Here is a 13694-nt window from a genome sequence, read left to right on the forward strand (position 1 = left end):
GGAGTCAGAACAACCCAATTCCCTGAGACGATAACACAAAAGAGCACGCGGCAGAGAGAGTCTGGGCAGCCCTTTCCACCTGCATCTCCCAGGTGGAGGCGCAGAGGGCTCGGCACTGGCAGACCTGCTGGGGGACACGGAGTGGGGAGCAAAGGGGCAAGGCCCAGACCCAGCCTCACACCTCAGCTGGGGAGAGCCCCCACTGCAATTCAGGGCAGAGGTGACTGAGAGAGCCCCTTCATCTCTAATTTAGATGTGGTGTGAGAGTCAGATGCATCAGTAGAGGGAACAGAAACAGGATTTTTTCATTTCTTCCTCTTTTTTTTTTTTTTTTTAAAGACAAAGTCTTGCTTTGTTGCCCAGTCTGGAGTGCAGTGGTGCGATCACGGCTCACTGCAGCCTCCACCGCCTGGGCTCTGGCAATCCTCCCACCTCAGCTTCCCGAGTAGCTGGGACTACAGGTGCGTGCCACCACATCAGGCTAATTTTTAAATTATCTGTAGATAAAGCGGTCTCACTATATTGCTCGGGCTGATCTTGAACTCCTAGACTCAACTGATTCTCCTACCTCAGCCTTCCAAAAGTGTTGGGATTGCAGGCATGAGCCATTGTGCCCAGCCAGATGATTTTCTTTGTATAATCATTTAGAAAAACATTAAAGGAAAAAAAGAGAAGAAAACACGTTATTTACCATTTACAATTTATACTTTCCCAAATGGTGATTTTTTCTGATAAGAGAATATAAAATATTTGTCTATAGTTCCCGTTTACTTTGTATTTCAAAAACATTTCTAGGCACAGGAATATTTTTGTTCACACCAAAGGAGATCAACTGAGACCGTAACTGTCTCTCCTCGCTGAGGCCAGGCTTTGCTATCATATCCTTTGTCGGGGGCCTGGCAGGACATGATGGCTACTGCATGGTCACAGGAGTTTCTGAAGAGAGTCTTAACTTTTTGCAAAGTTGTGAGCAGGGGACAGTGATGTGCCCAGGGCATGGCACCAGAGGAGACTGGGCTGCAAGACAGCTGTGGCAGCCTCAGCAAGAGGATCACAGCCGCCAGGAGACTGCCCCTGGCCGGGCAGGGCTCAGGAGCCACGGTGCACAGAGCTCTGTGCCGCAGCGGGCCGCGCAGGGCAGGAAAGGAGCGTGTGTGGGAACAGGTGCACGTGTGGGACATCCAGGGCGGCACAGAGTGAGCTTGGTCAGGTCACACTGTGTTGCCCGATCAACTGCATATAGCATAATTCTCTTCTTTTGGATATTGAATATTAAGATTTTTAATATAATTTTTGGCTAAGTAACATAAGTAATACAGCAGCAAACATTCTTGAATGTCTTTTTACACACATGTACAAGTTTTTCTAAAGTATATAATTGAAAGTGGGATTGTTGAGTCAAAAGTTATACAAAGCATGTACTTTATTGTTATTATTATTTTTTAAAAAAATTTTTTTGAGACAAGGTTTTACTGTGTCACCCAGGCAGGAGTGCTGTGGCCCGATCATGGCTTACTGCAGCCTCAACCTTCCAAGGCTCAGGTGATCCTCCTGCCTCAGCCCCACAAGTAGCTGGGACTACAGGCGTGTGCTACCACGCCCAGCTAATTTTTGTACTTTTAGTAGAGGCGGAGTTTTGCCATGTTGCCCAGGCTGGTCTTGAACTCCTGGGCTCAAACGATCCACCCACCTTGGCCTCCCAAAGTGCTGGGATTACAGGTGTGAGCCACCACGGCCAGCTTTATTAGCTATTGTTAAATTGCTCTGCAAGACAATTCACGTTCGCATCAACAATGTGTGCTGCCTACCCTTACTAACTGGTGCTGCCAGTGTGATAGGCTTGTCCGCTTCCCTCCTCTTAAGTGTTTCTCCTGGTACAAGCCTCCAACTGGAGGCACGGTAGACATTTCCTTGGCCACACATGTCAAGCACACGTGTTTGGAGGTTTATTTTTACCAGCCTCGGCAGAGCACAGCCTCAGCATTCTGATCTTCAGACTTGTCCAAGAGGTGATGTGGAACTAGCAGAGCCAGGGCTCTTGGTTAATGGACAAATGCTGGAGAGGGGACGACCGGCCAGGAGGAACCAGCACATCCTTCCAAGGTGGGATGTGACTGTGGCTACTGTGAGAGCCAGAGCCAGTTCTTATGATCGCATGCCGTCTGCTATTTGAAATTATAATTGCTTATTTTCTTAGTGTGTTTTTTGCTATTTTTATCTTATTATTTTCCACCTTATTCCCCTTCCTGGTGGCCCTCCTCCATTTTCTTTTTCTTTTTTTTCTTTTTTTGAAACAGAGTCTTGCTCTGTCGCCCAGGCTGGAGTGCAGTGGCGTGATCTTGGCTCACTGCAAGCTCTGCCTCCCAGACCATTCTCCTGCCTCAGCCTCCCGGGTAGCTGGGACTACAGGCGCCCGCCACCACGCCTGGCTAATTTTTTGTATTTTTAGTAGAGACGGGGTTTCACCGTGTTAGCCAGGATGGTCTCGATCTCCTGACCTCGTGATCCGCCCGCCTCGGCCTCCCCCCTCCTCTATTTTCAATGATAGATGTCAGAAATATGAAGCAAAGAAACTATTTTTAAAATCAGAATCTAAAGTATACCACATAAAACTTTAAACTTTGTGAAAGAAATCTTATGAAAATCTCATAATTACTGTACATGACATGTAAAATTCTAATAATGAAGTTAGTCTGATATGAGATAAAGATTTTAGATAAAAATTACTTTTACTTTTTTTTGCTAGGAGTATGATACAGGGTCTATTTGAAAAACTGAACGTAGGCATTACACAATTTCCAAATGATGAGAAAAATAGTCTAATAAAAATCACTCAAGTAACTAATGGCATGTACATAACTTTTCTCCATCTAAGACTCAAAGGGAATTATTACCTCTACATATGATACCATTAAAGTGATTAACACGTCCTTCTCCCAGGCTGTGACATCCATTTCCCTGTAAATTACAATCTTAGGAAACTCTGACATAACTTAGGAAAATAATTCAAAAACCCTTTCCTGGCTGCCTTAAAGACAACACCAATTATTTTAGGACACACTAGAATTAAAATACCAGGGCAAGGTAAAGATCCTTTCATAAATACATTTTTCACCTTACGTAAGCTCCCTTGTTAGGCCTGTTAATAAAATTTCTGATGGTCTCAAGTATTTCCAACGTATGAAACACATCAAACCATTGTATATATTTATTAATAACAGGAACGATCAAAGAGGATAAAAAATAGCCTGTAGAAAAAATTAATTATAATTAACATGCATGGCTTTGTGTGTGATTTTTAAACCCATTATTATAAAGCCCTGTCATGCTGCCAGTTCAGTTCCTGCCTCAAGACGATACATCACAGCAGCTTCCCCAAGGCCAAACCAAGGGGCCACGCCCACACCCTTGGGAACAGAGCATGGGCCAGGGAAACGGCCACCCTGGAGATCCGTAACTGCATTAGCAAATTATAAAGGATACAGATACTTACAAATTAGCTGTTTCTTCCCCTTTAAAAAAGAGTATCTCCATCTCTCTCCTCTCCAAAGCTTTCTAATCATAGAAATAATTACAGAATCACTTTGGTAAAAGAAACTCAAAGAAGCATTCGACTGACATTGACTCACATTTCAACTTGGTGTGATGTGTGAAGGTAAGCAAGGGATGCTTGTTTACCTTTTTGAGGACACGCTTCTGTACGGTAAAGGACGTGGGGAAGAAAGGCAATTTGGGGAGGATAGTTTCCAGTGGTTCACAGGCTACCAGAAGGATTCAGACAGCAAACACCTACACCTAAGATAATTTCCTGCTTCTATTTTAGGAGAGGGTCTCTGCCTGGGTTTTTGCGCTTACTCCGAGTTAATGAGTACAGACCTGTGTGTGTATGTTGCGTGACCATGTGAGTGACAGTTCCACAGCTTGGGGAGCGTGGTGCAGAGGAAGGAGGAGAGGGAAGCGTCTCTGGGGAAGGTTTGGCTTCTCTGAGTCTGGAAGGGTCCTTCAGTCTCTGCAAGTCAGGGAACAGCTGGGAACTTTGCTCTGGGGCAAGAGGCCTGAGGGATTCATGCTGGAGCTCTCGGGATTCCCGCCAGTTACAGAAGCAGGGTTGTGGGAACTGGTATTCAAGATGTAGTACAAGCAGCTTCTCTATGGGAAGTGGATGCAGGGCATGAGGAGAGAAAAGAGAAACTTCACTGCCGTGGGTTAGGAGTGCAGCTGAATTTGTGTCTGTGTCTGAAGACACTGATGAAGAATCATAAGAGTTACAATAAATTTGTGAATCTGGAATATATACTTCTTTTAAAAATAGTGTATGAGCTTCAAGTTAGCAATAAGTAAATTAAAAATAATAGAATAGCACTTCTAAATCTGAGTAAATCCCATAAATGGTTAAGAAGGCAGAACTTCACGGAGCAAGAGCACTAGCTTAGCAACCTTTATTGTTATTGCTGGAAAGAGAAGAGGCTTAATATGTGTTTGCTCAATGAATACACTAAGAAACACAAGTGAGAACTTGTTTGTTTGAATCCCATCAGATATAAGGTCTTCTCATGGGAAATCCTACCCCTGGATACAACCCAGTCCTAGAAGCTGTATTGAAAAGCATAATTCCCACGGTGTGTAGATCCGACGGTTCAGAAATACTAAGTCATTTGGTGGGAGGTAGTCAATGAGCAAAACCACCACCAGCAACTGTGCTTTTTGCTGGGCTGTGCGGACTGTGTAAGGGACATGGGGCAGTAGGGATGGTACTGGTAACAGGAGCAAGGACATTTGTTTGGGGCCAACCTCTACACCTTTGTAGATCTTAGTGTTCTAATCTACAAAGTGGGCATTTTGGACTATGTTAGTTTTTCAAATTTTTAAATAGTAAAATTCATCCACCTTTACCCCCACCCCCCAAAAAAAGACATCTCAAGAGAGACTTCTACATAAAGTAGACCCTGCTGAAATGCTCTGCCTGACACTGGCCCTACCAAGTCACCTCCGCAGGCCATGCCCAGTCACCCCAAGGTCCCTCCCTGGAACCCGAGAGTTCTCAGAATCACAGTTTGAAAATGTGCTGGATTTGATTTTCATTCCTTTCAAATCCTTCCTTTCCTTTTCTGTCATTGCAGAGGAAGAAACGTTCCATCTTTCTCCAGACTAATCTTCATGTGGTTTCATCTCCTCACTCTTTGCGCCCCCTCCCCCGTAACCGCCCCCCGCTCTATCCTGTTGTATGAGCTCCTTCTCTATTTCTTTAAACCCAACATTCTGACGCTACTTCTTTATCAAAAGAGTAGCTTACCGACTGGGGGTTCTCTTATCTATTCATTCCCTCATCCCTTTATTTACTCAAGAAGACGCCGTGTACTCATTCTGTGCCTGACCGTGCTGGGTCCTCAGATGCACTGGTGAACAAGACATGCTTCCTGACTGTCACGGTGTTTATTACAGATTTTTAATTTTTGTAGGTTGGCTCTGTCTCCCCCAAGTTACAGCATTTGTTATTGACACTGATGACATGTCACCTCCCAGTTCATGCATATAATGAAGTCAGGATAAAATCCAAGTAACTAAGGCTGCTTTGCCAATGTTCGGTACTTTCTCAAAAACAGGCTTTTTGGGCAAAACTCCAAAAAAAGATTTTTTTGGGAAAAAGATCAGGGATCAAAGGAAGTTAACAATCAAGATCGAGAAGAATATAAGAAACTGACTTTTGAGTAAAATGGGGAGGATTCTATTTTTTTTCCTTTAGGCTCTCTTAGGAAGCAAGAGATCTGCTGACAATAGAACACTAGAAAGTAGAAAGTCAAAGAGAAGTTTAAAATCAGAAGAGAGGGACTAGAAAATCCAGTAACCCAGGGCACGATGTCCCTGCGCGACCTCACAGCAGAGTACAGCCCCCGCCCATGCTTCGGAAAGGCCCTCACACAACCGCGATCTGGGTCATCACAGCCGGGAGCCAGGCCCCAGGCAAAGGGGTTCCAGGTGGCCCGGTCAGCGTAGCAGGCAGCCCCCAATCCATACTGAACCCAGGAAAGCTTCTAAAGTGTCACAGAAGTCACAAAACCACACATAATAAGGATTTGTCTGAATTCAAGAGAACTAGTCAATTAAGGAAAAAATTTTGTTACTTTGTTAAATGCTACTGTTAAAGATCAAGAAATCACTCCTCTCCTGGCTCAGCATTTCAGCCTCACAAACATCAGTCATTTCTGGCAGAATGGGGACAGGCTATACCTCACTTTCAAATACAGAGGCAGAGGTGATGTAACAAAAAAGGAACTGGGATTATTTTCTTCTGAACTTCACTGTAGTCTTCTTGCAAGTAAGTGATTTACATATTACTGTTTTCACACAAAAGACAGTTGCCTCTGAGCTGGGACTGAGCCACGCGCTACTCCAAAATAAACTTTAAAACATTCTCATTTTCTGTTTTAGTTCACAGGCTAACCTTCACCTGTCATTTCAATGGGCTGCAAAGTTTAATCCTCCAGAAATTTCTAAACTTCTCAACTATTATATCTTTAGGAACTAAAGTTTGCTTAAAATAGGTGAAATCTGGTCGGGTGCGGTGGCTCACGCCTATAATCCCAGCACTCTGGGAGGGTGAGGCAGGCGGATCACCTGAGGTCAGGAGTTCAAGACCAGCCTGGCCATGGTGAAACCCTGTCTCTACTAAAAATACAAAAAATTAGCCGGGTGTGGTGGTGCACGCCTGTAATCCCAGCTACTCGGGAAGCTGAGGCAGGAGAATCACTTGAACCCGGGAGGTGGAGGTTGCAGTGAGCTGAGATCACGCCATTGCACTCCAGCCTGGGCAACAAGAGTGAAACTCCATCTCAAAAAAAAAAAAAAAAAAAAAAAAAAAAAAAATTGGTGAAATCTGAAGCCCGGTGCAGAAGAATTAGTAACAATTGAGAAAAACAAGATGGGGAACTATTAGAAAAATAAGTAAATTAGGAAATTCCATTCTCTTTTTTGAAAGTTGAAAGGTGAATACATGTCCTCCAGATTGTTCACCCAAATGGAGAGTGTCTGGACCATGTGCCGCTGAAATACAGTCAGGATAAGGGCTGCATTTCAACATGAGTTTCAGACAGCCAGTGGGACTTATTCCCAAAATCAAGGACCTCATTCTCCAAACCCCTTCAAGGAAGTGCGCCCACTAACTTGACTGCATGCAGGCATGGGAGCATGGCTTTGCTAAGTCCACTCTAGGCAAGCGTGTGGATGAGCTAGCAGAGCAATTCCGCAGCCCCCTAAGGAGACGACACTGGGGAGGTGAGATTCGGTGTGAGATGGGGCTCTCATTTCAGAGTACTTACCCCACGGCTACCATAGGATTCCTGAAGGAAACATACGCGACAAACTTCCAACATCTTCTCCTTAATCTAGAAAAGCTACCCAACGCGATTACAGCTGTCTTTAAGATTATAAATTCATTGGAAACAAATCAACCTGTACAGCAATGGTGATCCAGTACTAATGTTTTTTTATTTATATTTTTTTGAGACGGAGTCTCGCTCTGTAGCCGAGGCTGGAGTGGCAGTGGTGTGATCTCGACTCACTGCAACCTCCACCTCCCGGGTCCCAGTTCAAGCGATTCTCCTGCCTCAGCCTCCTGGGTATCTGGGATTACAGGAACGCACCACCATGCCCAGCTAATTTTTGTATTTTTAGTAGAGATGGGGTTCACCATGTTGGCCAGGCTGGTCTTGAACTCTTGACCTTGTGATCTGCCCGCCTCGGCCTCCCAAAGTGCTGGGATTACAGGTGTGAGCCACTGCGCCCAGCCATGAATTTTAAAAACCTACTTATAGAATTCATGACAAAGCTTAAAAATGTTCAGAAATTCACCCATTCAATAATAAACTTTCTACACAAAATGCAGAAAATGCAATATATTTTAAAAATGAACACAAATCATTTATCTCTATTATATATGATGAAGCAAACTCAATCAAAGTATGCACTGCTTTGAGTAATTTGATCATTTCCAATAATGGCTTTTTAACTAATTAGGCTTAAAAGTATCCATGTATTAATATGATGCTTTTTGGTGCACAGGACTGGCATCTACTCCAACAAAATTCTACTTACGTGCAAGAGCTTTGAATAATATTCAAAATAATTGACTTCTAGAGAAAATATTATGAAGGCAGGCAGGACTTATCACAAAACAACACTGAAATCAAACACATTGTCACTTACGATTAGCTGTTTCAATCCAACAAAAGATTGTTCCACTGAGTCGGCATTTAGGACTTGTCTCTTTGCTGCAGCTTTTTCACCCAGAAAGCGAAGCATCAAGTCTTTAACTGCATCTCCCTGGGAAGAATAGAAGAAAAATATGTCAAGACAATAAAATGTCAACTAAACTCAGCTAACCAGAACCCATAACTAAACACAATTTCTTTTTTCTCCACTGGCTTGTGGAGGTAAAAGTAACGGTTATAGTATCGTAAAACTTCAATTAACCAGAAGCTAAATTACCACAATCGTTAATAAAATGCATAATTTTAGAATTGCTCTTTATTCTTTTTATTTTAAAAATTATATCTTTATTCACCACTGATCAGAAAGCATGTTCTTTATTCTGAAGAGGAAACGGTAAGTCCTACCGCCTACTACCAGGCTTGTAGTGAGAGGCAAAGCCAAGCCAGCAGAGAGGCCTCAGGTGAGGGGCCTAGGGAGGCCCAGGAGCATGAAGGTGACACTGCTGGGGACCAGGGGCTGCACCCACAGTGGCCAGCCTCGCGCTGGTGCAGGCAGGCCTGAATAGTCTTCCCAAATCTCATCAATGCCTCCATGCTTGCCTGGACCTCCAGGAAAGCCTGGAGGGCTAGGGCTAAAGAAGTTAAATTACCAATGGCCCTCTCTTCAGTGCTGAGGTCACCAGCCAAGCCAAAGGAAAACTGAGACCCCCTTTCACAGCAGGTCCTCGGTAGCCTCGCTGAGCCAGGCCTTGCTCCAGGAGCTGCTGGGCGCACTTCATGCTGCAAGCCAGGGAAGAATCCAGTTGCCTCTGCACGGGACCGTTTCTACTCCTGACCTGACTCCTCTGATTAGAACGATCTTTAGACAGTGCTGAAGAACACTGGACGTGGAATCTGAAGCATGCCACTTACTTTAAAGGGAAGACACAGAAGGGCAAGGGGAGGGAGAACAGGTGCTTTTGTGTGGCCTGGGGACAGAAGAGATGTGCCAATGACCTGCCCTGAGCAGGGAGCAATCTCACAGCTGGTGTCAAGCCCCGATGCTGGGCGAGCCAGCCTTCATGACCCTCGGGAGTCGGCACGGTTCGGGGGCCCCAGGGAAGGGCCTGAAGTTACCAAGTCTGTTGTATGGGGACAAACTAGTCATCCCAACAGTGCAGAGAAAACTGTCACAGTCCACAGGCCTCAGTGCTGTTTCGGTGGCTGCACTGCAGGCCGAGGGAGAGTCCAGGGTAAGTAAAGGCTGCTCACAGGACACGATGCTCTCCACGGGCGGCAGGAGACGCCTCTCACACACAGCTGGGACCAGGACACAGCCCTGGACCATCTCTCTCCTTTCTGGGGGTGCTGCTGACTGAGGAAAGGCACCTGGGAAGGGGCAGCAGCACTGAGGTCCCTGAAACACCTGAGGCGGGGGCAGCCGGGGGGATAGAGCAGCCCAGGGGGAAAGGGAAGCAGCGCTGAGGTCCCTGAAATGCCAGAGACAGTGAGTATCCTGGGAGGAGGAAGCAGTGGCTCTGAGGTCCCTGAAACGCCAGAGACAGTGAGTATCCTGGGAGGAGGAAGCAGTGGCTCTGAGGTCCCTGAAATGCCAGAGACAGTGAGCATCCTGGGAGGAGGAAGCAGTGGCTCTGAGGTCCCTGAAATGCCTGGAGACAGCAAGCAGCTGGAGCTGGCTGGATCTTCCCTGACACGTGCTCTGGGCATCTGGCCCGCAGCAGCTGCTGACAGGGACACAGCACAAAGTCCCTGCAGTCTCTCGGGTGAGCAGAAGAAAGACTCAAACTAGGACAACCCCAAGATGGGGGGTGGAGAAAGCCAAGATCTCTCCATCTCAGCACAAAGCTGCCTCCCAGCCACAGAGAAGCTGATGCTCATGCTGCAGGCGGGCCACCGGGAGCACGCAGTGACTGAGGGTGCAGAGAAGCCTGCGTGCCCCCTGCCTGGACTTCACCGCTGGCTCAGATCTCTTCCTATTGTTCTCCTACCCTTTTTTTTTGGCGGCGGGGCGGTGGGGGGGGAGCGGGGGAAAGAAAAGCATAGAAGTTGTTTCTCCTAAGAAGCAAGGTTATGTCAATCTTTTGCTATCTTTCAAAATAGTGACACTTAAAAGAAGAACAGAATCTAGACCATGAGAGCAAGAGAATCAGAAAAGCTGCTGACATTGCTTCTCTGCTCTGCTGCCTCCCTTCTACCGGGAGAGATCAACAGCCTGCGGCAGAAGGGGCTGGGTGGCTCCGGGTCATAGGTCTGTCTCTTCCCTGGGTGCTAAACCTGGTGCTCGCAGAGGCCAGCCTCATGTTTTCTCACATTGAGGAAAAGACCTAGGGGCAGCAGTTGTATAATTTCTGCTTTCAGAGCATAAGGTGAAGTACTTCAAATATCAGATCCACAAAATCAGCTAACTGATCTAGCAGCAATAATTAAAAGGCAAAATAAAAGAGTTCAGACACAGGGCCCCATAAAGCTCTGCAAAAATGCAACTCGTCTCAGACAAAGAGCATCTCAGCCAGAGGGGCAGCGAGCTGGGTAAAGAGCAAAATCAAATTGTAATGCCAGGGACGGAGGGCCAATTCAACTCCTCCATCCCCACAACATTATCAATGAGACCATGCTGTGAAAATCTCTCGTCCTTAAAATTCTCTGTTAGTTAATATTTTAGCTACCACAGCAAGTTCCTGAGATACTAGCATATGCATGACTATCAAATATCCCACCAACAGAGGGCCAAGGATGTGACAAGTGTCTTAAGACAAACCTCACCCTTGCTGTGTGGCTAACTGAAGGCGGTGACAGCGCAGGGAGGTGGAGACGCTTCTACTGCGTCTCCTCTAGCCATTACTGTGCAGGGGAGGTGGGAGGGGGAGGGAACTTCCCCCAGGGCTTTCTAGAGAGCTGTGCTACTACACCTGGGATGCAATCCAGCTAGAACCAATGATTCCTTCAGACCAGCAAGCCATTCAGTGAGGGTCTACTTTATCCAGGGCAAGGTTCAGGGAACACGAAGGAGACACATGAATATATCACAATCTGGGACTCATCGTGATGTCGCCACCCCATTCTCCTGGTCAGGTGCATTTATGGAGGAGCAAGTGGCTGTTCTCACAGCTGACAGGCAGTTAGGGCCTGGCTGCCTTTCCTGCAATGGGGGAATAGTCTCAGTAGTCCCTTCTTGATTTTGACGGTGAAAGACAAAACAGAAGCCAGAGCAGTGGACTGAAAGCATATGGGCCTTACTGTCTGGGAAGCCCAAAGACACAAATGCTCATGGGGTAGCGCTGCTGAAAGGCAGCAGCCCCTGCACCTGGCGCAGAACACGCTGAGCTTTCTGCCACATCGCCAATGCAGAAAGGTGCCTGTTTATCCTGGCAGGGTCTATCCTCTGATCCAGTGTTTGCTTACTCCCGGGAAAAATGAGACCACCTGAACAAAAAAACCACAACAATTAAAACCCAAACCCAAACTCAAGGATGTGGAGAAACTGGAACCCTCACACACCACATCATTGGTGGGGAGTCAACATGGAATAGCCATTTTAGAAAGCTGTCTGGCGGGGCCTCAAAATGTTGAACAGAGTTACCACAGAATCCAGCAAGTCCACACCTAGCTATACATCCCAGATCACTGAGAACACATAGACACAAACGCCTGTGTGTGAATGTTCACAGTAGCATTACTCACAACAGCCAAAAGGTAGAAACAGCCCAAATGTCCACCAACTGATGAATGAATAAAAAGCAGCAGTAATTTGCTTCTGTCCATTTCAGGGTAACTGGGACTGGACTGTCTTGATGTGAACAACTGCAACGTTGCTCAGAAGAAATCTAACAACTGTCTTCAGACACAGCAAAGGACTGTGACCCGACAGAAGGAAAACATGAGTTGAACTCTTGAACCCAATGGCACTTTTTGGACCACATTGCAGGAGGAGAATCCCAAGCAGGGTTTGGGACGTCAAGGAGGTTAAGGCGGATGGGCTGATGAGGTTGAGACTGTACTCAAATATGCTTTCCCAACATTCTTATTTTGCTAAATTATTAACAACAATGGGAGACAGAGAAAGTGTGAGAGTGTATGTGTCAGAAAGAATATACATTATCTCTATATAATAAGTTCCACCTACATAATCCTTTGTGGTTTATTCTAAAAACCCAGCTACAATTTATAACATAATTTACTAGAGAATGGTTTTGGAACATACTTACAAACTGGATAATTCTTATATCCAGAGATCTAGAAAGGAGGGAGCCAAGCAGACAAAGGGTTTGTGTGGGAGCCCTTGAGTTTACTGCTGATCACTCAGCTGTATGTGCAGAGAGTGCAGCTCTGAAGACAGGAAAGGATGAGGTGCTGTGAGCTGACAAGCCCAGAGCTCACACAGGGCTGTGGGGTGTTGAGTGTGGGTCTGCCATGGACAGAGTCCTGTGAGCTGGCAAGCCCAGAGCTCACACAGGGCTGAAGGGTGCTGACTGTGGGTCTGCCATGTTTAGTGCTCTCACTGAACAGAAGGGGAATTCAGTATAGACTTCAGAAAGGTCACCCAAAAGTAGGAGCTACTGCTCTAAAGTCATTCTAAAAAGCCTAAAAACAAACATGAAACTAAATCTGTAAATAAGTTACTTGCTTGTCAGAATAAAGGGCAAGTCTTTTCAAAGGAAGATGAAAAAGCTAGACACACAACCTGAAATCCACAATGTCCACCTTCTAATAAAAAATTACTAGACATGTAAAACATGTGTCCCGTAACTAAGAGAAAAAGTACATAAAAATAGATGCAGATATTACATAGATAATGGAACTTTCAGATAAGGACTTTTTTTTTCTTTTCTTTCTTTCCTTTTTTTTTTCTTTAAAGAGGCCTGTGTTGCCCAGACTGGCCTCACACTCCTGGGCTCCAGTGATTCTCCTGCCTCAGCCTCCTGAGTAGCTGTGACTATGGGCACATGCCACCATACCTGGCTCAGAAGACAACTTTAAGGTGCCTCTTATAAATGTTCTCAAGAGTTTAAAGTAAAGCTTGAAAATGATAAAAGAAAAATGATATGAAAAAGAACCAAATAAAAATTCCAGAGATAAAAAACATGGAAAAGTCACTGAATAGGATTAGCTGCAAACTAAAAAGTCTGAAGAAAAGATAAGTGAACTTAAGGACAGCAGTAGAAATTCTAAACTTAACCACAGAGAGAAAAAGACGGCAAAATAAAAACACAAAAACAGATCCTCAGTAGCTTCTGTGGCAATATGAAGCAGTATGTATACTTGGAGTTTCCAGAAGTAGGAGAGAGAAAAAACACAGAAAATACCTGAAGAAATAATGACCCCAAATTTCCCCAAATTGACAAAAATGATAAAGTCTCAGATCCAAAACAGCCAATGAATGCCGAGCAAGATAAACATAAATCCCATGTGAAGGTACATCAGAACCAAACTGCTGAAAAACCAGGGATAAATCGTAAAAGCACCCAGAGGAAAAACATACAATTAGGT

At 45.3% G+C, this 13694-nt stretch overlaps 1 protein-coding gene across 8 annotated transcripts in view; it reads right to left on the reverse strand.

Moving 5' to 3' along the window:
- The window catches only part of TRAPPC12 (trafficking protein particle complex subunit 12), a 106966-nt gene that overhangs the window by 76631 nt on the left and 16641 nt on the right, over positions 1–13694 (reverse strand). For all 8 annotated transcript variants that reach the window (XR_010149223.1, XM_001153001.6, XM_009441945.5 and 5 more), the window contains exon 3: positions 8203–8319. Coding sequence is in view for 7 of the 8 variants with exons in the window: in XM_001153001.6 (XP_001153001.4) it covers positions 8203–8319 (117 nt within the window). In the remaining variant the exon portion in view is untranslated. The remainder of the gene's footprint in view (positions 1–8202; positions 8320–13694) is intronic.

The sequence above is a fragment of the Pan troglodytes genome, chromosome 12 (genome assembly GCF_028858775.2).
Source record: "Pan troglodytes isolate AG18354 chromosome 12, NHGRI_mPanTro3-v2.0_pri, whole genome shotgun sequence".
Lineage (NCBI taxonomy): Eukaryota > Metazoa > Chordata > Mammalia > Primates > Hominidae > Pan > Pan troglodytes.